General features: G+C 41.7%; 1 protein-coding gene across 1 annotated transcript; it reads right to left on the reverse strand.

The window, feature by feature from the left end:
* Nucleotides 1–2,693: 2,693 nt before the first annotated feature.
* On the reverse strand, nt 2,694–21,016 carry C8H4orf19 (chromosome 8 C4orf19 homolog). The gene is made up of 4 exons (XM_054383256.1): nt 20,991–21,016; nt 18,849–18,902; nt 4,506–4,553; nt 2,694–3,645 (listed from the first exon to the last, which is right to left on the reverse strand). The coding sequence occupies exons 3-4, from the start codon at nt 4,535–4,537 to the stop codon at nt 2,694–2,696; spliced, it is 984 nt and encodes a 327-aa protein (XP_054239231.1). The 5' UTR covers nt 4,538–4,553; nt 18,849–18,902; nt 20,991–21,016.
* Nucleotides 21,017–22,672: the final 1,656 nt, after the last annotated feature.

Here is a 22,672-nt window from a genome sequence, read left to right on the forward strand (position 1 = left end):
GGTGGCATGGTTTAGCTGATGTGGTGGTGTTAGGTCATAGGCCGGACTGGATGATCTCAGAGGTCTGTGATTCTGGGGCAGGGTCTGATATCCCTGCAAGGCTGAGGACAGACATTCTTGTTCTCTGCAACTCCCTGAAAGGAGTTTGGAGCCAGGTGGGTGTTGATGTCTTCTCCCTGGTAACAGATGATGAGAGGAAATGGCCTGAAACTGTGTGAGGGGAGGTTTAGATTGGATGTTAGGAAAAACTTCTTCACTGCAAAAGTGGTCAGGCATTGGAACAGGCTGCCCAGGGAGGTGGTGGAGTCAGCATCCCAGGAGGGGTTCAAGAAATGTGTAGACATGACACTTTGGGACATGGTTTAGTATGCATGGTGGTGTTGGGTTGATGGTTGGACTCAATGATCTTGGAGGTCTTTTTCAACTAAAATGATTCTATGGGATCCTGGGCCCTGGGCCGGAGGAGTCTTGGGAGTAGGGTGGGAATGGTCAGGCCTGGTGATGCCCTCAAGGTCCTCACAATATAAAAGTAGACCTCACAATATAAAACCAGACATATCCTATGTCCTGTCATAACTGTAACTAGTAATATGCAATATGCAAGTAGTCTTTTACTGTCATTCAGTATTCTACAAATACTGAATATAACTACAAATTGATGCACAAATATACACATAAAACTTGTATGCACTTATAAAAAGACTTAGAAGGGTCTATTAAAGTAGGAAAATGGTAGGGAAATCAACAGCACTACAATACTTTAAAAACATATAAAGCCTTTTTTCTTTTACAGATACAATATGTTGGCTGTCATTTATAGCTGAATATAGTTCTTTTAAAACTGAGACTGTAGGGTTTTTTAATTGCTCTTTGGTCTATTTTGAGGAGAGAGTCTAGATGGAGCTTGCAATTCTGGGCTAGCTCTTTCCTGTCACCAGTTACAGCCATGTCTAAGCAGGTGGAAAAAAGTTGCTTTCTAAGCCGCACAGAGACAAACAAAACATTGGGGCCTATCACATGAAGGGAACCTCCTAGCACCAGATTTCTTTTTCCATTTGCTCTCGTTTGAGGGGAGACTCTAAATGGAGCTTGCAATTCTGGCCTAGCTCTTTCCTGTCACCAGTTACAGCCATGTCTAAGCAGGTGGAAAAAAGTTGCTTTACAAGCTGCACGGAGACAAAGAAAAGCATTGGGGCATTTTGAGGTAATTAAATCTGAATTTGGTTCTTGCAGTATTTGGAGGAAAAGAGGGTATCTGTATTTAAACAGAAATAATTTCAATATCTACACATTACCTGAAGCCTACCTCCTAATGTTTCGATCCTATTCATGTTAATGATTAGTCTCGGAATTAGCATACACTGTTGGCAAAATCATAGCTGGTGCTTTTTTTGTGCCTAATGAGGCACTTAGAGTACTTCTTTTATGTAACTATTATGTAATAAGAAAATGCATAAAGCACAAAAGCCATCAGATGACTTTTAGCATTAAAAAAAAATTTATTGAGTTTATAACATAAACTGAGAAACCACAGAATTTCATTATAAAATGTCAAGCACTTTCTGTTTCAACCATTAACATCCAGCTTTTTATGAACTACCTTCTTTTTTTCCTTCCCATAAGAAAGGTTAATATACTAGTCTGAAGATCAGAAGAAGGGTAAACATTCAAGGAACGCAGATGATATTTTCAGGTCTTAGGTTAATTCAACTTGCAAGCTTGATCCCTTTCCTGCTGGAAGTTTAAGTACTGCAGCAAAGTCAGGGTGGGGTCCATGCTGGCTGTCACTGTCTTGGCTGGGCTTGTTTGACACGCAACTGGTTTGCAAACTGTATTGTTAAGGCAAGTGATGTGTGCCTAGAAATTCTTAGCAGAATTAAGAGGTCTCAGGTTGTAGCTTTACAACTGTTGTGATCTATACAACTGATAGGACTGAGTTTTGATCACTTGCCATTGCCTTTGATACCGTGTATGCAATCCTTTGAGCTTCTTGAGCTCATTAAACCAACAGAAAGTTACTTACTCTCTTGGATTTAGCTTGGCTTCTGCTGTTTTAATGAAGTGGTAAACAGGTAACTTGGGATCTTAAAGTCCAGGGAAGGGGTAAGGGAAGAGATGAGGTTACCATCCTAACACCAGCTGCACATGCACGGAGTTAGTCTTAATCCAGAATTGAACCTAACAGCAGTGAAGTGCAAGCCAAAATGCCTTCTCTATTTCATACCTCATTAGATCACAGAACTTTTGGTAAGATATTTTTTTTTTATGTGCTAACATGAAAATCTGTGGTTTCTGACTCCATGGCTCTGCTTTAAAAAATGGAAGTTTTCTGAGCTGTAACATGCAGTGTTTGCAGACACTCTTGAGGGTCAAACCCAAAGAAAACATTTGCATGAGTCCAGGTGAGGTGGGTATACAGCAGAATATCCTGTGTGGAAGAAATGATGCCTTCCTGGTTGGGCCCACAGAGAGGAAGACTGTTATTATTACCATTGGAGCTAGTGGAGCAATTCTGTACCTTGGGCAGTAGAAATTAATGGGCTGTACAAAACAGCTGAAGGGTCAGAGGGTTAGTCCCAGCTCCTTAAATATATGCTGTTCATAACAGCTGTCCACACGTGCTTTACACATGTTCATATAGATCCAGAAATAAAGTCTGGATCTTATACAGTGTATTAGAAAGAAACCTTCATCTAGTATTCATCATCATCTTCCAGATCTTCCCCTGCTGTGGCAGCTTCCAGTGCAGCCAGAGCTGCTGCAACTTCTGCATCTTCCTCCTCAGTTTCTCCACTGAAGTCTTTATGATTGGAGTGTGTGGGTATCTGTGCTGCTTTGCTAACAGCCACAGCAGTGGTACCAGCAGTAATGCCTTCACTTAGACTTGTGGGGTCAGTTTTAAAAGATTCAATACTGTTTTCCTTCACAGGTGAAGGTGGGGTTACACAAAGATCCTGGTCCTGTATTTCTGAAGGCCAAGTGTTTTGGTGTGAATGTCCACAACTGACTGAAAAGCTGTCTTTTCCAACATAGTTCCTGGCTGGGTTCTCGTTTTGGGGGTAATCAACAACCGGCAGTTGTACGACATTATTTTGTGTCTCCAGTATTGCACTTCCTGTGAGGAAAACACTGTCTTCTGCAGATCCCAAATTCTTCTCTTGAATACTGTTTGGCTCATCACAGGCTGCCTTCATCTGCCTGCTTGTCTCTGCGTCAAGTTCTTGGCCAGACCTGTTTGATTTGATGTAAAAGTCTCTATTGTTGGCTGAGGAAGCCTCTGACTGGGTGGAGGTCCCCTGTTCACTGGCTTCTTTCCCTGGGTTTGTGTTGGGATTGAATACAGAGTGCACTCCAGCACACGAGCTGCCACCATTGACTGCAACATTAGGCTTTGCAACGCGCTTTAGAAGGCCATCCTCTTGAAAATCATTGCCTCCATGCTTCCAGAGAGTTTCATGTGTGCTGTTTACCTGATTTTGGTTTTCTGTTCTGTTTAGCTCATCCTTCTGCAGTGCACTTTTATGTTCTGGAATTTCACTGTTCTCTTGGAATTTGGGGTTATTGCTGCCTTGCTCATTGTGTTTATAGCTGTTTACTTCGTGAATGCATCCAGGTGATTGTACTTCTTCTGGATCAAAAATATAGCTGGAGTAAGGAAAATTTGCAGAAGAAATGTTAATTATGTTGTGAATCAATATAATTAGGAAAATATATTAATTTTAAGCTGGAGAGCTTGAGGAGCTGGCGTAACTAAGCTTTACCTAGGGTCCTGAGAATGAGCTAATTTGAGTGGAAATGCTAAACTGAGCTGCTGTCTCCCAGGCCTCATCGTAACAAAGCTCTGTAGTGAGATTCACCAGGAGCATAAGGAGGACATTGGAGAGCTTTGTGGTGGCTTTCGCATGCTTCCAACTTCATTTATTATTTTCTCTGGAGGGTTGATTAGCCAACGAGTAGTCATCATATAGATTGTTAAATGATGTGTCCTCCTGTAGTTGCTACAATCTCTTCCTTTCCCTCCCATTGTTCTCCCTTTTACATTGTCTCTTTTTGTCTTTTGGTTTTTTTTAACATATTCTCATTTTTTTCTTACTTAATTTTTCCTCTCAGTCTATGTTTTCTTTGACTTATTTCTTCATCTCCCCTCTTTCTCCCATAGCACCAGTTTTCTTTCTCACTTTTTCACCTGTTCTAGAGATATGGCCAATGGGCTGAAGTGGGGCTGGGCTGCCTGTCTAAAACTAGCTAGTCTTCCTCTCCATAGAGACTATCAATGTGGGAATTGTTCCCACAACTAACTATGTTTAAAAGCACTGATGGAAGCAAAGATCTATAGTTCCTTTTCATTGCTTAGGAGAGAGGGAGGATCTGACAAAGTCTGTGCTTCAGGAAAATCTCCAACCTTGTAAATGGGTTTAGTTTAAGCAACAAGTGTAAGAGGAGGACAGACACATGGTTTAATGCATTTCTTTGATTCAGTCTGAGCAGCCCTTGTTTTGCTGTACCTTTGTATCATTTTGCAGCATCTGCACCCCATCTGGATTTTCTTTAATCTGAAAAGAGAGAGAGGGAAGGCAAGGGGGAGGGGAAGTGAGTGAAGCATTATGAAATTAGGGCATGGGCAATTGCACTGAAAATGATGCTTGTGTTTAGAAGGGGTTTATTAGCTCAATAGAAAGATGTTTGCAGAAGAATAGATGCAGTATAGTTCAAGGTCTTTCTAGGTTGCTATCTTGCATTCACCTTGGCCTTTTAGTTGACGGGGGAATCCAGGGAAGACGTTAACAGTTCTTAAACAGATAGCAGCATTCTCCCAGAATATTGCAGAATCATAGAATCCTTTTTGTTGTAATAGACTTTTAAGATCATCAAGTCCAACTGTTAACCCAGCCAAGCCACCACTAACGATTTCTGTAAGTACAACATCTCTATGGCTTTTAAATGGCTGCAGGGATAGCCACTCCTGCACTTTCCTGGGCAACCTCTTCCAGGGCTTGACAACACTTTTCAGTGAAGAAATTCTTTGCTAATATCCAACAGAAACCTTCACTGGTGCAGTTTGAGGACATTTTGTCTTGTCCTATCACTTGTTGCTAGGGAGAAGAGATCAACCCCCATCTTGCTCCAACCTCCTTTCAGGGAATTGCAGAGAGCCAGAAGGTCTCCCCTCAGCCTCCTTTTTCTCCAGACTGAACAACCCCAGTTTCCTCAGCTTCTCCTCACAAGACTTATGCTCTAGACCCTTCACCAGGTTCACTGCCTAATGAATATTTTCCTAATCAATTTTATGACTTGGAGACTCCTAAGTCAGAATTGTGGTGGTTTAATGTTTTGGGTGGGTGGGTTGGTTTTTTTTTTTTTTTTTTTTTTTTTTTTTTTTTGTTTTTTTTGTTTTTTTTGTTTTGGTTTGGTTTGGTTTTTTTGTGTGTTTTTTTTTGTATTTGGCAACTATTTACAGACTTCTCTTCCATGCGGTTTTTTTTCTCCACGCTGGTAAACTGCATCTGCAGCACCCTTGTGAGTTTCACAGCCCTGTTCCACCTGTATTTTACTGTGGTAAATTCTTCTGAGTTTGACTAGAGTGAGCAGAGTTTGTTTTACTACACCTTATGTTGCAGGCTTTTTCTGTGTTGGTGTGTCATTGCCTGACCCAGTGAGGCGCTAAGAGCACCCAAAGTCTATTTTTTTAATGGGAGGAAATAGTTTGCTAATTTGGATCCTTGAGAGCTTTGATATTCTGAACCGAAAGTGCAGACACAGATCTGAACATCCCAAAGTCCTAGGGGAAAAAAAAAAAACAACCCACATTATCCTTAATGGGTTGGAGCTATCTTATTTCAAGTTAATCCAGTCAGGACAGGTTGTTAGTATGTTTTGTCCATTGCTGTTCAGGCTCTTCCTTTTTATCTTAAGACATTATCTTTTAAGATACTATTTCTTCAGATATATATCTCTACAACCTCACATACTTTTGCCATTGCCTAAGGACAGCAGCTCACTTCACATAAAACAGAAATTGATGATGCAAGGTCAGGGTATTTTCCAGAGTGATTTATTAACAAAGCACCAAAGCAAAGTAGTATTGATTTATCCTTATCAGGCAGGGTGAGAACTGCACGTCAGTTTTTTATGCTAGCAAAAATTATAATCAAAACTCTCTGCTGTATGAGTTTATTTTCTCACTGTTTTCCTCTAAAATCTCACTTCCTCTGGTAGTGGCACTAATAAAATGGCCAATGTCAAGATCATCATTCCTCAAGCCTCTAAGGGTCTACAATCACTTATCAGCTAGTTTTAGCTAGGGTATTGCTGCTCCTGTCTATGCTTTTTCTCTTTGCATGTGAACTGTTCTGGAACCAAAACTTCTATCAGGAGCAGCTAGCTTGCTGCAGCTTGGTGCCTGTTGGGATGGCTTGTAAGGCAGCTGCTTGACTTCCCCTGGGCTGCTTCTCTCTCCCTCTCTGCTGATCTGGTGCTGTGTTGTCACCCCTCACCCTACAACAATGTGAGAGCAGGAACTGCAATACAAGGTTTTTCATCTGAAAAGGATGCATCAATGTAGTGACCCTCCTACGTGCAGCTGTACAGTATGAAGGCCTTTGGGCACTTTTTGGCTAGATGCGGGGCTTATCTGAGCTGCCTGGCAAAGCCATCTTTTCAAGACAAAGAAGAATGCTTCATACAATTTGTTTTGATCATCCTAAAACTGGATTAACTGTAGCCCTTCTTTAGGTTAAGACTGATTTGAAGCTAATTAATTCAGTTGAGCTAAGCCCTATGTGGACACTTGTTTTGGTTTGACTGACATCTTTAGTTTTAGCTTAAACTTGCTTATGAACTGAACAACTGCAGAAAGTTTCCCAGCTGTTGATAGACTCAACCTTTAAGTCTCATTGGTTGGCCGGTTTCTACTTAAGTAAGTCATGATGTGATCCCTGTTCATGGGAAAGGCAACAAAACTTGGCTTGTGTTAAGCGTCTTTCTATACAGCCTTTTGCCATCCCTCATGCTTGCCATGGGCTAGGAGTATGCAAATATTATTTCAGCTCTGCTAAGTCATGATGATTTCAATTGCTGCCATTTGTCATGTGAGCCCACTCAAAGGATCAGATAGCCTTTGGCTGGGCTTTAAAGTTGATGAGGTTTGGTGAAACCCAGACAGCCTTTGGCTTGGCTTTAAAGGTCATGGGTTTGGTGAAACCAGTCCCAGTTTGTGTGTAGACCAGTTCTGAGAACAGATACTGCTTCTAGCTGTGTGTGGACACTCCAGGTCAGGCTGCTTTTGTTTAAGCTTTTATCTGACAAATTTCCTCCTCAGTGCTTTTATTTATAACTTTTTGTGATTTTAGAGCACAGATTCTTGCTCTTAGGCTTTAACCCTTGGGATGTGCTAATTGCTGTCTTTTATTCGGTTGTAAAGATGCTTGTGATGATCATAGAAGGCAATTATAAATGGAAATTACTGTTGCTGTTTCCAGAGGAAGCACTTTCCTGGTTGTTTTTTTGTAATTGCAACTGCTGTTTGTATTATCGCTACAGCTACTGCACTAAGCTTTTCCACTGATTAGTTACAACTGGATCTGCCCTCTGGCATGAATAAATTATTCCATATGGAAAACACTTTATGTTGTTTCACCTTATGAATTATTTCACATCCCTAAAATAGGAATATGGTTTTACACTGTCATTGTCTAAACACAGCTTTGTTTTTGCTTTTCCTCTTGCCCTTTTCTTCCATATTTATAATGATTTTTCAAGTCAGGCTGGAAAATAATTCTAGGGAACAAATTGCTTTGATAGCATGGAAAGGCATGCTTTAATCCTGCTGATCTTGTTTTAGCTACCTTGCTCTAAAGACTAGTATATTGTGTGATGTTCATAGTTCCATTCATGGATAAGTAGCATTAATAAGCTTCTGTCTGGAGCAGTTGGAATCAAGCACATGCTACAGCCTGGCAAGGGAAAAAAGGTTAGAGAGCTTATTCAATGGATAATATGTTATCTGATACTGAGCTCAGAGGCATTGCATCCTTTTATATTCACATTTCTTTGCATTTTTGTAAGACATTTATTCTGTTACATACTGGGTGCTGCTAAATTGATTAGATAATTTCAGATGTAGGGTACATGATGCTGAGTGCTTCACTGCAGAACACGTGGGGGGTGCTCCCAAAAATGCTGCCTGTCTAAAGTGACAGGAAACTGCTTTGGCCTTCACATTGAGATACTCAGAATTCACATCCAGCTGCCATTCATCCTAGACATACTTTCTCAATCACAACATTCCCGAAGGCCTGTAAATTTTTGCCACTGGTTATTATGCAGTCAGTTAATCCTGAATACAAACACATCACCGACATTAAAGCTCTTCTAAAATATTAAGTACAGATAAAGATACCTACTTTGTTTTTAAACATGTGATGGAACACTTGAAGCATTTACAAGACGAGATAGAGCTATTTCAGGGGAGAGGAATGAAGGGAACCTAGAATTAAATTTTTTGTTTACTCTGCTAAATTTTGGACTTTGACTTTCCGTCTTTGAGTAGCTGCTGAACCTTCTACAGTGTGTCTCAGAGGCTGAGCTTTTACCACTTTCCACAAAATAATCAGATTGTTGCAGCACGAGAGAGTCAGATAGCCTTGTGCTTTGTATATTCAGTGTCAGTGCTTGCCTCAGTTAAAGTTACGATCATTTTCTTCAGTGGAAGAGATGGAAAAGGCCCAGCTCTGTGTGTGCTTTTCCAGCCACCTCAGCAGGCCTTTAGCTGCTGAGGATAACAATAGTTCCTGACTTCAAGAATTCTACCTTGTGTTTGAAGCTGCAACGTGCTTTAAGAGGAGTCTGCTTTGCAATTATCAGATTTGAGAAACACAACCTAGCTTCTATTGTCTGTTTCAATTTCAGCTGTGCTAGGGTTAAAGAAAAGGTGAATGAAATTATGTCATAAAATGGAAAGGAGAAATAAAAATGGTTTGACAACCTTTATCAATATTCTTGGAAGTTTCCATAAAGCCAGAAAAAGAGCAATCTTGTATCTGTTCATGGTGTTTGGTATTTTTTCTTCTGTCTTAATAAACCCCTCAAGAGCAGAGGTAAAAAGCTAAGGGGACAGCATATTAAAATAGCTTTTCCAGTAGGTCTCAAATTGATAAACTCTTGGTGACTTTGGGTCTGGGTCATTCTTTTTTAAGCCAGTTTGGGATTTTTGGTTGGGTTTTTTTGTTTGTTTGAGTTTTTCCTTCCCTACACCCTGGTGCTTTATGAGATTTTGCTGTTTCTTTGATTTTTCCCTCTCCTTCATCCTTTCCCACTATAGATTACAAAGTGAAGAGACTTTTGTTGTGTATTTTCTGAGCTACTGAGCCTGCATCATGCGTCACCCAAGGGCTTGGGGCATCTCTTTCCATGACTTTTGCCAGCAGAGGCACCTTTCAAATTAGACCCTGCTGGTGTCTTTCCCATCAGTATGCTGTGCTTTGCATCCCTTTGTGAAATTTGTGTTCAGGGTACCAGCCTGAGCTACCACTCTCTTTGCAATGGTCAGAAACTCTCACCCATCAAAATTAAGCCTGACTGCCCCATTACTAACACAGACACATTTTACTCAGTGGTTTAGTTTTTTTTGCTAATGAGGTCTTGTGTAGATGTCCCTTGCCCATCACATGGGGTTGAAATTAGGTGATGTTTAAGGTCCCTTCCTTCTCAAGCCATTCTATGATTCTAAACCTAGAATCACGAGAGTAACCTGATGTACTTGAAGATGACCCTGCTCATTGCAGTGGAGCTGGATTAGATGACCTTAAAAGGTCCTTTCCAACCCCTGCCATTCTGTGATTCTGTGACTGTGGGCAGTCTGTGGCTGTTTGTTGAAGTGGGAAGAATTTGGTGTGCTCTCTCTGCTGTTCAAGGTATGAAGTTTGTGATTGGCTTTGTGTGTAGGGACTTAGGTATAATTTATACTTTTTTTCCTAGTAAAGCCATGAAACTGGTGAAGACTCACATGTTTTTCAGGGGAGAAAAGTGGCTTTAACCAGGGCAAGTGTCAAAACCTGGAGGTTCTCATGCCTCAGAAGCCTAAGTTGCTTGTTATGTAGCTGAATTTGTAGGAGTTGCTCAATTATGGCAGGTGGGTTGAAACTAGATGGTTTTTAAGGTCCTTTCCAACTCAAGCTGTTCTATGATTCTGTGATAAATGTTGAAGCTTTGCACTCTGATATAGTTTCATTGTTACTGGGGAACTAGCTCTGATACCACAACATAATTCTGCTTCAGCAAGGTAACACATGACAGGCTGACAGAATCCTTAAATGAAAAGTGCATGTGAGTAGTCACAGAAAAGAGAAAAGCAAACCAAGTGTCACTTAGATGGAATTGTTTCCAATTAACTGAAGCCTACACTTTTCAGGAGATTGCAGAGCACAGTGATTTAATATCCAACACCCAAATAACAATCACTGTGCTTGCACAATCAGTCATCAATCCACCATGAGCTAATCACCACACTGTGGCCTCCCCAACAAATAACCAGTGGGACTAATTCACAGATTCACAAATTGCATTGGACTGGAAGTGACCCTCAAAGGTCATCTTGTCCAACCCACCCTGCAGTGAGCAGGGACACCTCCAACTAGATCAGGCTAACCAGGCCACATCAAGCCTGGTCTTGAATGTCTCCAGGTTGCCCCTACGTATGTGCAAGACCTTGTACTTTGCCTTATTGAACCTCTCAAGATTCTCATCAGCACACCTCTCCAGCCTGTCCAGGTCCCTCTGAATGCCACGCCATCCTTCAGTCTTATCAGCTGCACTACTCAGCTTGGCATCACCTGCAGACTTTCTGTGGTGCCCTTGTTCTTGCTGTTTATATCATCGATGAAGATGATGAACAGCACTTGTCTCAATACAGACCCTTGAGGGACACCACTTGTCACCTTTCTCCATGTGTACATTGAGCCATTGACCACTACATTTTGTATGTTATTATCCAATCAATTCCTTATCCACTGGACACTCTACCCACCAAATCTATATCTCTCCAGCTCAGAGAGATAGATGGTGCAGAGCACTGTGTCAAAGGCTTTACAGAAGTCTGGATAGGTGATGTCTTTTGGTCTTTCCTTGTCCACTGATGTAGTTACACCATTGTAGAAAGCCACAAGGTTGGTCAGGCAGGACTTGTCCCTGGTGAAATTGTGTTGTCATGATTTTAACTTCTGTGTGGTGTCATCTGAAAATGTCTGCATGTATCAAGTGTTTATCCAGGAAATTTGCAATAGTAATAATTGACAAAAATTTGCAGTGACTGTGCTCTTTGTCCTAGGATCACAACATTAACAGTCAACACTAATTACTAGATACAAGAAATAGTACAACATGTGTTTTGTATCTTTGGATTAGTCATAACAGCATCCAAGGGAGAGTGTAGTCTCCTAGCTGAGAGGTGTGTCTACTGTGCAGGAGTCAATTATGTCCTCTAACTGTGGGGGAGTGCTGTGGAAAAGCAACCTGCCAGCATGATGTCTGCTGCACTCTGATGAGAAGGGACTCTGGCAGGAAGGATGTTTGGAGTAATGGAAACAGCTGCTTATATTCGTATTCTCACTCACAAAGCTATGAAAAAGTCAGATTTAGCCTGATAGATTATCTTCTCTGTCATAGAATAGTAGAATGGTAGGTGTTGGAAGGGACCTCTAGAGATCATTTAGTCCAACCCTCCTGCCAGAGCAGAATCACCTAGGGAACTTGTCCAGGCAGGTTTTAAAAGTCCCCAGAGAAGAAGGCTCCACAACCTCTCAGGGCAGCCTCTTCCAGTGCCCTGGTAGCCTCACAGTAAAAAAGGCTTTCCTCACATAGAGGTAGAACTTCCTGTGTTCCAATTTGTCTCTGTTGTCCTTTGTCCTATCACAGGGCACCAGTGAAAAGAGCCTGGCCCTTCTTCTTGACACCCACCCTTGAGATATTTGTAAACATTAATAAGATCCCCTCTCAGTCTTCTCTGTAGCTGTAGTACCAGCTGTAGTTCCAGCTGTAGCTGGAATGAGGAGCATCTGAATTGATGCAAATCCATCATGAGAAACTGCTCCACTTCTTTACAGCCACTCTCTCCCCATGCCCTCAGGCATCTCACCATGTTTTTATCAGATGCTATTTCTTCTCCCACCTTGCCCTTTCACTTTATGGCTGTTTCCTGCACTTGATGTTTGCAGGTGTTCTGGTGTAAGGAGAAGGTAATGAAAGGTAGACGCTATCAGGCTTACAAAAGGTGTTTTGTTTCATGTCGTAACTTTTGGTTAGTGCCCAAGACTGGTCTTCCAAAAAAATGTAATAACATGCATAGCTATGTTAAGTCCTTCTAGCTCCTCCTCAAAATATTCTTTCCAAACCAGTAAAGCCAACCAGATCTTCCACTTACCCCTTGTAACTTTCTGACAGTATGAATCTTTATATGAAGTTCCATGTTTTATTCTTATCATAGACTCATATTTTCACTCTGCCAATGTATTTTTTTTCAAAGTCCTTCTTGTGGTATTTAATTCATAGAATCATAGGTTTGGATTGGAAAAGACCTTCAAAATCATCTAGTTCCAACTCCCCTGCCTTGGGCAGGGTTACCTCCTACAAGACCAGGTTGCTTAAGGCCTCATCCCAACCCCAAGATGGAAAACTTCCATGCTTGGAGCTTCCACCCCTTCTCTGGGCAACCCGTTCCAGTGCCTCACCACCCTCATAGGCAAGAATTTCTTCCTTGTATCTAATCTAAGTTGATATTCCATTTTGAAGCTCATCTCCATGCCTTTGTCAAAAGTCCCTCTCCAGCTCTCCTGTAGCCCCCTCCAAATCCTAGAGGGTGCCCCTGGAGCCTTGTCTTCTCCAGGCTGAACAAATGCATCTGCCTCACACTGTCTTCATAGCAGAGGTGCTCTAGCTTTCTGATTGTCTTCATTGCCCTTCTTTGAACTCACTGTAACAGGTCCATGTTCTTGTGTAGGGGTCTTCAGAGCAGGGCAACAGGACTCCAGGTGGGATCTTATGAGAGTAGAGTAGAGGGGGAGAATCTCGTCCCTTGACCTACTGCCCATGTTGCTTTTGATGCATCCCAGAACATGGTTGGTTTCTGGGGTGCAAGTGCACATTGTTGGGTCATGTTGAGCTTCTCATCACCCTGCACCCCCAAGTCCTTTTCAAGAGGGCTGCTCTCTGTCCTTTCTCTGCCCAGCCTCTATTTGTGCTTGGGATTGCCCCAACCCGTGTGCAGGACCTACCACTTGGCTTTGTTGAAGTTTGTTGGATTGGCATTTTATCAGCTCTCAAGCTTATCATGGACCCTCTGGATGACACCCCTCCCCTCCAGTGCATTGACTGCTCCACACAGCTTATTGTCATCAGCGAACCTGATGAGGGTGCCTCAATCCCACTTGTTCATATCTCTGTCAAAGATGCTAAACAGCACCAGTGCCAGTACCAACCCCTGAGGAACACCACTTGTCACTGGTCTCCACTTAGTCATCAAGCTGTTGACCAGCACTCTTTGAGTGACTAATCCCTCTGATAGCTGTAGACTTTTTATACAAACACATCTCTGAGAAAGTAAGAGCAGTTCACAGGGAAGGTGGACCTTTTTGTGAGGCTCTTCTTACTGCAGCAGGATGCCCTAGGTGGCACATGGGCTATGACTTGGAGGTGACCCAAGCATGTCCTTTTTTTCCCTGCTATGCTCTTGCAATTGATTTTAAATATTTATAAGCTACTTCAAAGGAAATGCATTCTCCCTGTCTAGTTCCTCATCACTCACAGCACGAGGTCACAGAACATTTCCCTACCCCCATTATTTACCATACAAAATGTTTGTTTTATTTTTGATGATTAAAGGGAAGAGTGGGGCAAAGGGTAAAACTCTCACAATCATTAGCCAGTTTGCACAAAGGGAAAACAAACAGTGCTTGCAGCATAAAAATCAGTTGTTTCCTCTTCAGCACAACTTATTCCTTACATTTGGTCTTTGCAGACTTACATCACTGGTGCTTAAGTTACTGAAGTTTATATTTCCTGTCTTTTAAACATGTTAATCCTGTAAAATATAATACCTTGTGCTCTAGGTGGAACCTAAAATCACAAATCATGTTTAGGGCCATATTGTGCTGAGGCAAACACAGAAATGTGCTCATTTCTGAGAAGTCTATGCGTGTGACAAGGCAAAAAATGGATATGGTAAGCAGATGGTCATGTACATGTGAAAGCAGCAATCAGCAGAGAAACTACAGTTGATCCAGGATTTGTGTTAGAACCCCACTTGGGCCCAGCCTGTGTTTGGGAACACAGCTGGAGCCTCAAAACAGTTGTAGCCAATTTTTATGCAACGAAGGACTGTATCTCATCTCTCCAGGAAATGTCTCTTTGCAATATTGTGTGACTTTGCACTTTGGGAGATGGATTCTTTGGTTTCATAGACTCATACAATGGGTTGGGTTGGAAAGCACTAACTGCACCAAGTCTGGTGCTAAGACAGGTCCCTCAGCATCACATCTATGCAACAAGCTCTCTAGGGAACCTGTTGCAGTTTTTGTGAACACTTTAATCAAGAAATTACTTCTGATACCCAACCTAAACCTTCCCTGGTGCAACTTGAGGCCAGTTCCCCTCCTCTTGTCACTTGTTGCTAGGGAGAAGAGACCAATACCCACCTTGTTCCAACCTCCTTTCAGGGAGTGGTAGAGCAAGGTCTCCCCTCAGCCTCCTTTTCTCCAGACTAAACAACCCCAGTTCCCTCAGCTGCTCCTCACCAGACCTGTTCTCCAGACCCTTCACCAGCTTTGTTACCCTTCTCTGGATGCACTCCAGCACCTCAATGTCTTTCGTGTAGTAAGGACCCCAGAACTGAACCCAGTATTTGAAGTGTGAAGTAGAGTCCTCCCACTGATTGATTTCTGAATGTTTCACTGCAGGTTTTATGTGTGTTGTTGTGCATAAAAATTACAAACCATTTGAAGATATTTTATTTCCCCCAATAGGTCTCTCAGACTTATCTTTAGAATGTTAAGGAAATGAAAGAAACTAAAGTTCTTGTGGTAGCTTTTGTTTGGGTGCTTCTAGTTCTGTCTACAGAGCTGACTGAAGAAGCGAGATTTTAACCTTTGGATGAAGGAAGAGATAATGAAGAAGGACTTAACTTTACAGGATTCAATAAATTTAGGTCTGAAAGAGGAGAGAGAGAGAGAGGGGACAGAAACATGCTGCTTGGCTCATTGATATATTAAAGGTTTTGGTAAATTTTGAGAATTGAGAGGTCAAAGACATCTGTTAAAGATAGCAGTGGTTGAAAGATGTTCCTGTCCCTGGTGAAAAATCAGATTGAAACTTTAGCTGAATTGGAAGAAGGGCAGATGCTGAGGTCAGAGAGGTACAGCAATATGCTGGGATCTGCAGTTGCATCCAGCCCTTGACAGATTAACTTTTGGCTATGTCCCTTTTTGGCTCTGTGTGAGATGGAGCTGAGCAAAGTGATTAATTAGAGTGCCTAATGAGGCATAGCTGGGGGATTCAATACTTTTGTCTGACTTAAAGATGAAGTAGCCCTGAGCCAGGGTATTGAGCTGAAAATTTGGACAATGCTGATCACTCAGGTCACCAGCGTGGCAGCCCCTAGGATCCTGTAGGGATGCAGGATCCACATGGCAACATGAATACAAAGCAGATTCTCTCTTGGCCATGATGTGGCCTTAGTGTGCTGCACCCTCACCAGAAGGGATGGGGAGAATGCAAATAAGGACAGAATCTGCTTTTCAGAATATTTATTACTCTGGGGCTGAACATGCCAGAAACTGCACAGTTTGATTTTCTGTGCAGGACTGACAGGAAAGCAAACAAATCCTTTGGCTTGAATTGTGTATGTCAGCACAATTGGCTGTGAAGCTGCTTTTATTTTTCTGTCTTCTGTCTCAGAAGTCACTTTTTCTTAGACTTCAATTTTCAGAATCAGCTGAAGACTATAAGACTGCTTAAATACAGAAGTGTTTTCTAGATGTGATTGTTTCTTGTCCTAGGATACACCTATATATGTAGAAAGGCTATTTCTGTAGGCTTCTGGAATAATTTCATTTTTATTGTGTCAGTTTAGTGGATGCTGATACCATTGAGAAATTCTACTTTGGGACATTAGGCAAATGGAAAACACCAGATGATGAGTGTGAAGGCTACTGCCACAGGACTTAGTCCATGAGAAAGATTTGGCAAGCCAGACTGGTTGCCAGCTCTGTTATGTGATTATGCCATCTCATACAGCTGCCATGAGCCTGCAGCACAGTGTACACTGCTATGACATCCAGTTGGCAGCTGGTCAAAAGTAGTGTTCCTCAGGGCTCAGTACTGAGGCTAACTCTCTTTAATATCTTTATTAATGATGTGGATGAAGGGATTGATGCACTCTCAGTAAGCTGCAGATGACACCAAGTTGGATGAGAGTGCTGTTCTGCTTGAGGGGAGGAAGACTGTACAGTGGGAAACAATTCTATAATTCTATGACTTGGACATGATGGGCTGAGGCCAACTATATGAGATTCAGCAAGGCCGAGGGCTGGGTCTCACGCTTGGTTCACCATAACCCCATCAACCCTCCAGGCTTGGGGCAGACTCATTGAAAACTGCCCGGCAGAGAAAGACCTGGGGGTGCTGATCGAGAGACGGCTGAACACGAGCCAGTGTGTGCCCAGGTGGCCAAGAAGGCCAACAGCAATAGTGTGGCCAGCAGGACCCCCTAGGGAAGTGGTTGTGGCCCTGTACTCACCACTGGTGAGGCCACACCTTGAGTACTGGGTTCAGTTCTGAGACCCTCACTGCAAGAAAGACACTGGTGTGCTGGAGCAGGTCCAGAAAAGGTCAGTGAAGCTGGTGAAGAGTCTGAAGAACAGGCTGGCATGAGGCAGATGTCAATCTCTTCTTGCTAGGAACTAGAGACATGACAAGAGGAAATGGCTTAAAGTTGCACGAGAGGAGGTTTAGTTTGGATATTACAAGAAACTTCTTGACTGAGAGTTCTCAAAGACTGGAACAGACTCCCCAGGGAGGTGGTTGAATCCCCATCCCTGGAGGTGTTTAAAAGACATGAAGATCTGGTGCTGAGGGACATGGTTTAGCACCAACTTTGGTAGAGTTAGGTAATGTTTAGACTAGATGACCTTAATGGTCTTTTCCAATCAAAATGATTCCACGAGTCTATGAAATCAAACTCTTTGTTGATTTTTCATCTGCTGGAAGTTGTTTCCTCTTATATTTGCCTGTGAGTTCTGGTCAGCATCAAAAACCCAGAAGCAATTTCTTGGCATTCTGCAGCAATCTGGGGGCTCTAGATAGCAAGACCTTTGAAAAAAATGCTGTTGAAATATTTAGGTGACTTGGGAAACATTTTGTGAGCAGAGGAAGATGAGAGAGAAATTGGAATTGTTGGAAGTGGGCATGAAGAGACACTGCTAGAGTTTAGCAGGCCTTTGGCCTCTCAGTATGCCTCACATTTTTATTTAGAGGAGCAATATTCTGCAAGTAGGCCTGGATGTCCATGGAGATTGCTTCACACAGGTACTGGAGGCTTTTGCATATCCCTTTAGCCAGAATTGAGGCCAAGGCAGGATATGTGATCCCAGCTGTGATATTCAACTGTAGCTTTATGTCCCCCCAAATCATCTTGCTCTGAATATTTCAAATGCTTTTGATTTGTTTATATCATCTGAAATATTGCTCGTGGCAGTTATGGTAGTGGTAGTGGGGTTACTGCTAGATCATCAGCCTCTCTTCATACAGAGAAAACTGGATAAAGCTGTAAGCAGGCAGTAAGAGCCAACAATTCTCTTTTGTAAAAAAAAAAAAAAAAAAAAGGAAAGAAAAAAGAAGTACTAAACCCCCCAAACCAAATAACAAATGGATCAGAGAGCTTTCTTAAAATTGTCAGGATATTGCATGTGGCCATTTGATGGAATAACCTGCAGCTCTTTGTCAGGAAGCTGTTGGAAATCAGTGTGCTCTCCCTCTCTAGCCAAATCAATCCTTCTGTCTTCCAACTTCTTGTCCTTTCCCCAATCCCCCTTTTTATTTCCCCCCTTGCCTTAGCTTGTTCTTATTCTGTCCACTTGCCTGCATTTCCACATTCTCTCCTGCCATTTTTCATCTCTGTTAACTGATTTACAATGAGTCAGCTTTGTAGTCCGGTATTTCTTAAAGGTAACAAAGCTGCTCTGGAGAACAGGTCTGGTGAGGGAACTGGGATGGTTTAGACTGGAGAAGAGGAGGCTAAGGGGAGACCTCATTGCTCTCTACAATTCCCTGAAAGGAGACTGGAGCCAGGGGGTGTTGGTCTCTTCTTCATAGTATCAGGTGATAGGATGAGAGGAAATGGCCTGAAATTGTGCCAGGGGAGGTTTAGGTTGGATATTAGGGAAAAATTCTTTCCTGAAAGAGCGGTCAGGTATTGGACCAGGCTGCCCAGGGAAGTGGTGGAGTCACCATCCCTGGAGGTGTTCAAAGAACATGTAGACATGGCACTTGATGACATAGTTTAGTGGCCAGGCTATTGTTGGGTTGATGGTTGGACCTGTGATCTTAGAGGTCTTTTCTAACTGATTCTTCTTTACATCATCTATTTGTAAACTTCAGAGTGGAAACTGCCAAGGTTTTTTTTGTTACACCAGAACTATTGGGGGCTGGAAAGGAACACGATTTAGAGCCTGTTCTGTCACCACTTCAAAGCAACATCACTAAAAACGATAGTGGAGTACTGCAGAGAGAAAAACAATCTAATGATGTTTTCTGTTGTGGAGTGCTGAAGTTACAACAGGAGAATAGAAACCCCACAATCCTACCTTTTAAATTGCACTCCATCGACTCCCGAAAGGTTTGCTTTAAATATCTTGATCCTGCAACAGCAAAAACAACACTTTGTGAGTGGTTTTCTCATGTGCTTACACAAGTAAGGAGGATACTCTGAGGTGTAGGCAGTCTGCTGCAGACAATGTGCAATGTAAAAACTTCCTCTTTGTGCCTTTGTGAGTTATTAATTTAGACAATGATCAAACAGCTCACTTGAGTTGTGTGCTCATCCCCTTGAGCTGAACTGGAATGCTAACCTGCTTAAACTGAGTGTGAGCTTGCCTGCTGCAGTGGATTAGGACTCATGTGAAGTGCTTGTACTTCAAATAACAACAATAAAGTTATAAAACTTTCAAATATGCAGTATTAGGGGATTTCCTTTTCTTCTTTGCTGGGAGCCAGGATATTTATTGTAGCAAGGAAACCTTTACCTTTACTGTATGCTTGTCAGAACTTCAGATTTTCACAAACTTTAAAACTTAAGAAATGCTTCTGGCATTGCAGTAACATTCTAGATATCACTGAGCTATTGCTAATTGCTAGCTTTCAGGTTTGAAAGTATCCTTGACTGTACAGGTGATTTCATGGTTTCTGTTGGCTTACCAAGTCAAGAAGCCAACAGTTCGTAGTGTCTGCCTCATAGGTGATATTTAGAAGATTTTCTATTAAAAGCCTGAAATATGACTGAAAACTAAATGCAAACTAGGATGGCCCAGGTATCTGATGTGACTCACTGCTGAGCAGAACCTAAGAACTCTTGATTCATTGTGCTGCTCTGTTGCCCTACAGCAAGTCACTTCACTTGTCTTGTAGGCTACCATTTCATATTCTTTTCAGAACTCAATGTTTGTGCAGCACACTGGAGATTTATTTCCCTCTGCAATCTTTTTATATTGTTGCAAAGGGTTGAGAGTGTTTCTGTGCATCTGTTAGAGGTGCTGTCAGTAATTTAGATGGAATAAGAGATAAAGCTTATGAAGAATGAGTCACTGTGTGTTCCTATTTTTATGCAACCTTTTACTGTGGTCATCTTGTGACTCTTTGTACCTTAATTCTATTCCTACTTGATACAGCTGTCATTATTAATTACCAAGTAGATTCTTCCATTTAATTTTTGTTCCAGTCTATAATTAATCTTCCTTACAGTGCAATTCTGTCTTGATGTCCTTATTTGTTTGGTGTAAGCCATGGCCCGAACGTTTCTGTGAACAATGAAAGTAAAATGAAAAATAAAATCCATGGTCTTTTGCCCCATGTAGAAAGCAGGCAGATTTTGTTCACCAAATGCAGTCCATTCTTCTCTGCTGTGAATTGCTTTTGTCTAATAAATTTTGAAGTAGTAGGTTAGCTACAGGGTTTCATTTTAATTTCTAATTGGGTTTTGTTTGTTTGTTTTAAATCTTCTAAGAAATGTGTTACTTTAATTCCCAGAAGACTGAAACTGAAAATGACCTAAAGAAGAGCTGGTGGGAGTCATAGCTCTTGGTAAGTTGGAGACTTACCCATTACATCACACCAAGTGATGACTGATATCACTGTGAACTTCTGTCTGATGCATGTGACTGGCTTTTGACCCAAAACTAGAGTGTGATTTTTCTTTAATGAAAAGGAAAAGCAATGAATTAGTGGAACTGTTTGCCTATAATTGTAAAATGAGTGCTGAAAAATCCAAATGATGGCTATTTAACAGAAGAATATGTGTAGAAGCTGTATTTCAACTCATTTGCTCTGTGTCAGACAGGATCAGGCATAAACCATTCTATATTTGTAAAATTTGAACTAAAAATATCCTCTTCTCATTATATTTGGAGCTTTTCCTTCTTCTGCATGGGACATGGCTGCTAGTCCTGCAAATTACACTTAGGCATCATAATTAAATAGTCTTTTTTCCCATCATCTTTGCTTAGCAGCATTCCTTTTGAGATATTCTGGGAAACTGAATACTTGTCTGGTGTGTAAAACAGAGTTTGTAAATCAAGGAACATTGCCACATCCTGCTCCCTTACATTGTTTAATACTTTTTATATTACTCTTTCTGAGACAGAAGCAGGAAAACTTACACACCCAGTCGCTCCAATTTATTGTGTGACAAAACTGCAAGTGACTTGAAACCCAGTCCTTGGATTATAGTTTACCATGTTAGTGTAGATCTTTCAGGTGAGGAAACAGTAGATACATGGTTGTCATGGATCCAAGCAGGAAGCAGTTCTCACAATCCAAAATAACCTGGAATTTAAACACAATCATGAGGCTCTCAGAAACTCCTATCTGCATTTTTTCATTTCATATAGCTGTGAAAAAGTCATATAGTCAAAATTTAAGTGCAGTACCCTAAACCTGCTTTGGCATGAGCTGTGGGTACACTTCAGACCCTGGGTGTGTTTTGTGCTGGACTAAATTAATTTTTTGGATATCAAGCAGTTATTTCTGTGTTTACTTTATGGTGCTGTGGTTGAATCTCTTTCCTAAGTTTTTTGTTTTTTAACTGTACAAAATGCAGGCCTCTTGCTTGTTGATGGTAAAACTGTGATTGACATTGCTAGGTGTGGAACCAAAGCTTTTACAATTCTGTGGCAACGTCATGAAAGTGAGGAGTTTTGTGAAATCAAAGCTGAATTTGAAAATCCTAAATTGTTTCTGTGAATGCTTGGAGTGAAGAAACAATCTTTCATTTGTAGAATGCACACTCCCCAAGGCTTGCGAGAAGCAGCTGAGGCATCTGAGGAAAAGCAGCCCAGAGAAAAGGAGGCTGAGGGGAGACCTTCTCACTCTCTACAACTTCCTGAATGAAGGTTGGAGAGAGGCAGATATTGGACTCTTCTCCCTAGGAACAAGTGATAAGAGAAGAGGAAACGGCCTCAAATTGTGCCAGGGAAGGTTTAGTTTGGATATAAGAAAAGAATTTCTCGAATGAAAGGTTTCTTAAACACTGGAACAGGCTTCGCAGGGAGATGGTTGAATCCCCATCCCTGAAGGTGTTCAAAAGCTGCAGAGATGTGTTACTGAGGGATATGGTGTAGCACCAGACTTGGTAGAGTTGAGAATGGTTGGACTCAATGATCTTAAAGGTTTTTTCCAACTGAAACAATTCTATGATTCTATATCTGTCTTGATTTGCTGGGGAAATTGAGAAGGAAAAGAAGTGACCAGTTAGCTTTCTTTATGAGGAAATACACTCTGGAATACCTAGGAAATACACTCTGGCAGGGGAATTGGACTAGATGATCTCTAGAGGTCCCTCCCGACCCCTATTATTCTGTGATTTTATGAGGGATCTTGACAAACAGCTGAAAAGAGGCATTAATCATCTGGAACAGCTCTGTGGTCAGTTCCTGGGAGCATGGGTTGAACTTTCAATTGCCACCTTTGTGAGCTGAGCTGCATTCATTTTGCTATAATCTGTAAATGTTTTAAACTGGTGGTGTGTTGGACTGCAAGAAGTGGTACATTCAAATATGTACAAGGAATCTCTGGAGCATTGCCACCCTTCCCTTAACTAAGGCAGCTTGGGATAGTGCTGTCCATTGAGTTGATCTTGCAGTCATCACGTGCCCATTTGTGTCTAGATACAGGTTCTTAGCTATAGACATCTTTTAGTGAGGCCCCTTTGAGTCAATGGCAGAAAGAGATCTTTTTGTGTTCTATTTGTTCCACCACTTTTGTAGCAGACCATGCTGGCTGCTTTATTTTCTTCCTGGCAGCTAGTGATCATGAGGTGTTTTAGGTAGCAGTATTCTTGTTCCTGGCAGTATCCTGTCCAGGCTTTCTGCTGCCTGGACTATGAATCACAACAAAATAAATTTGTCTTATGTTTTAT

The sequence above is a fragment of the Indicator indicator genome, chromosome 8 (assembly GCF_027791375.1).
Source record: "Indicator indicator isolate 239-I01 chromosome 8, UM_Iind_1.1, whole genome shotgun sequence".
NCBI classification, from domain to species: Eukaryota; Metazoa; Chordata; class Aves; order Piciformes; family Indicatoridae; genus Indicator; species Indicator indicator.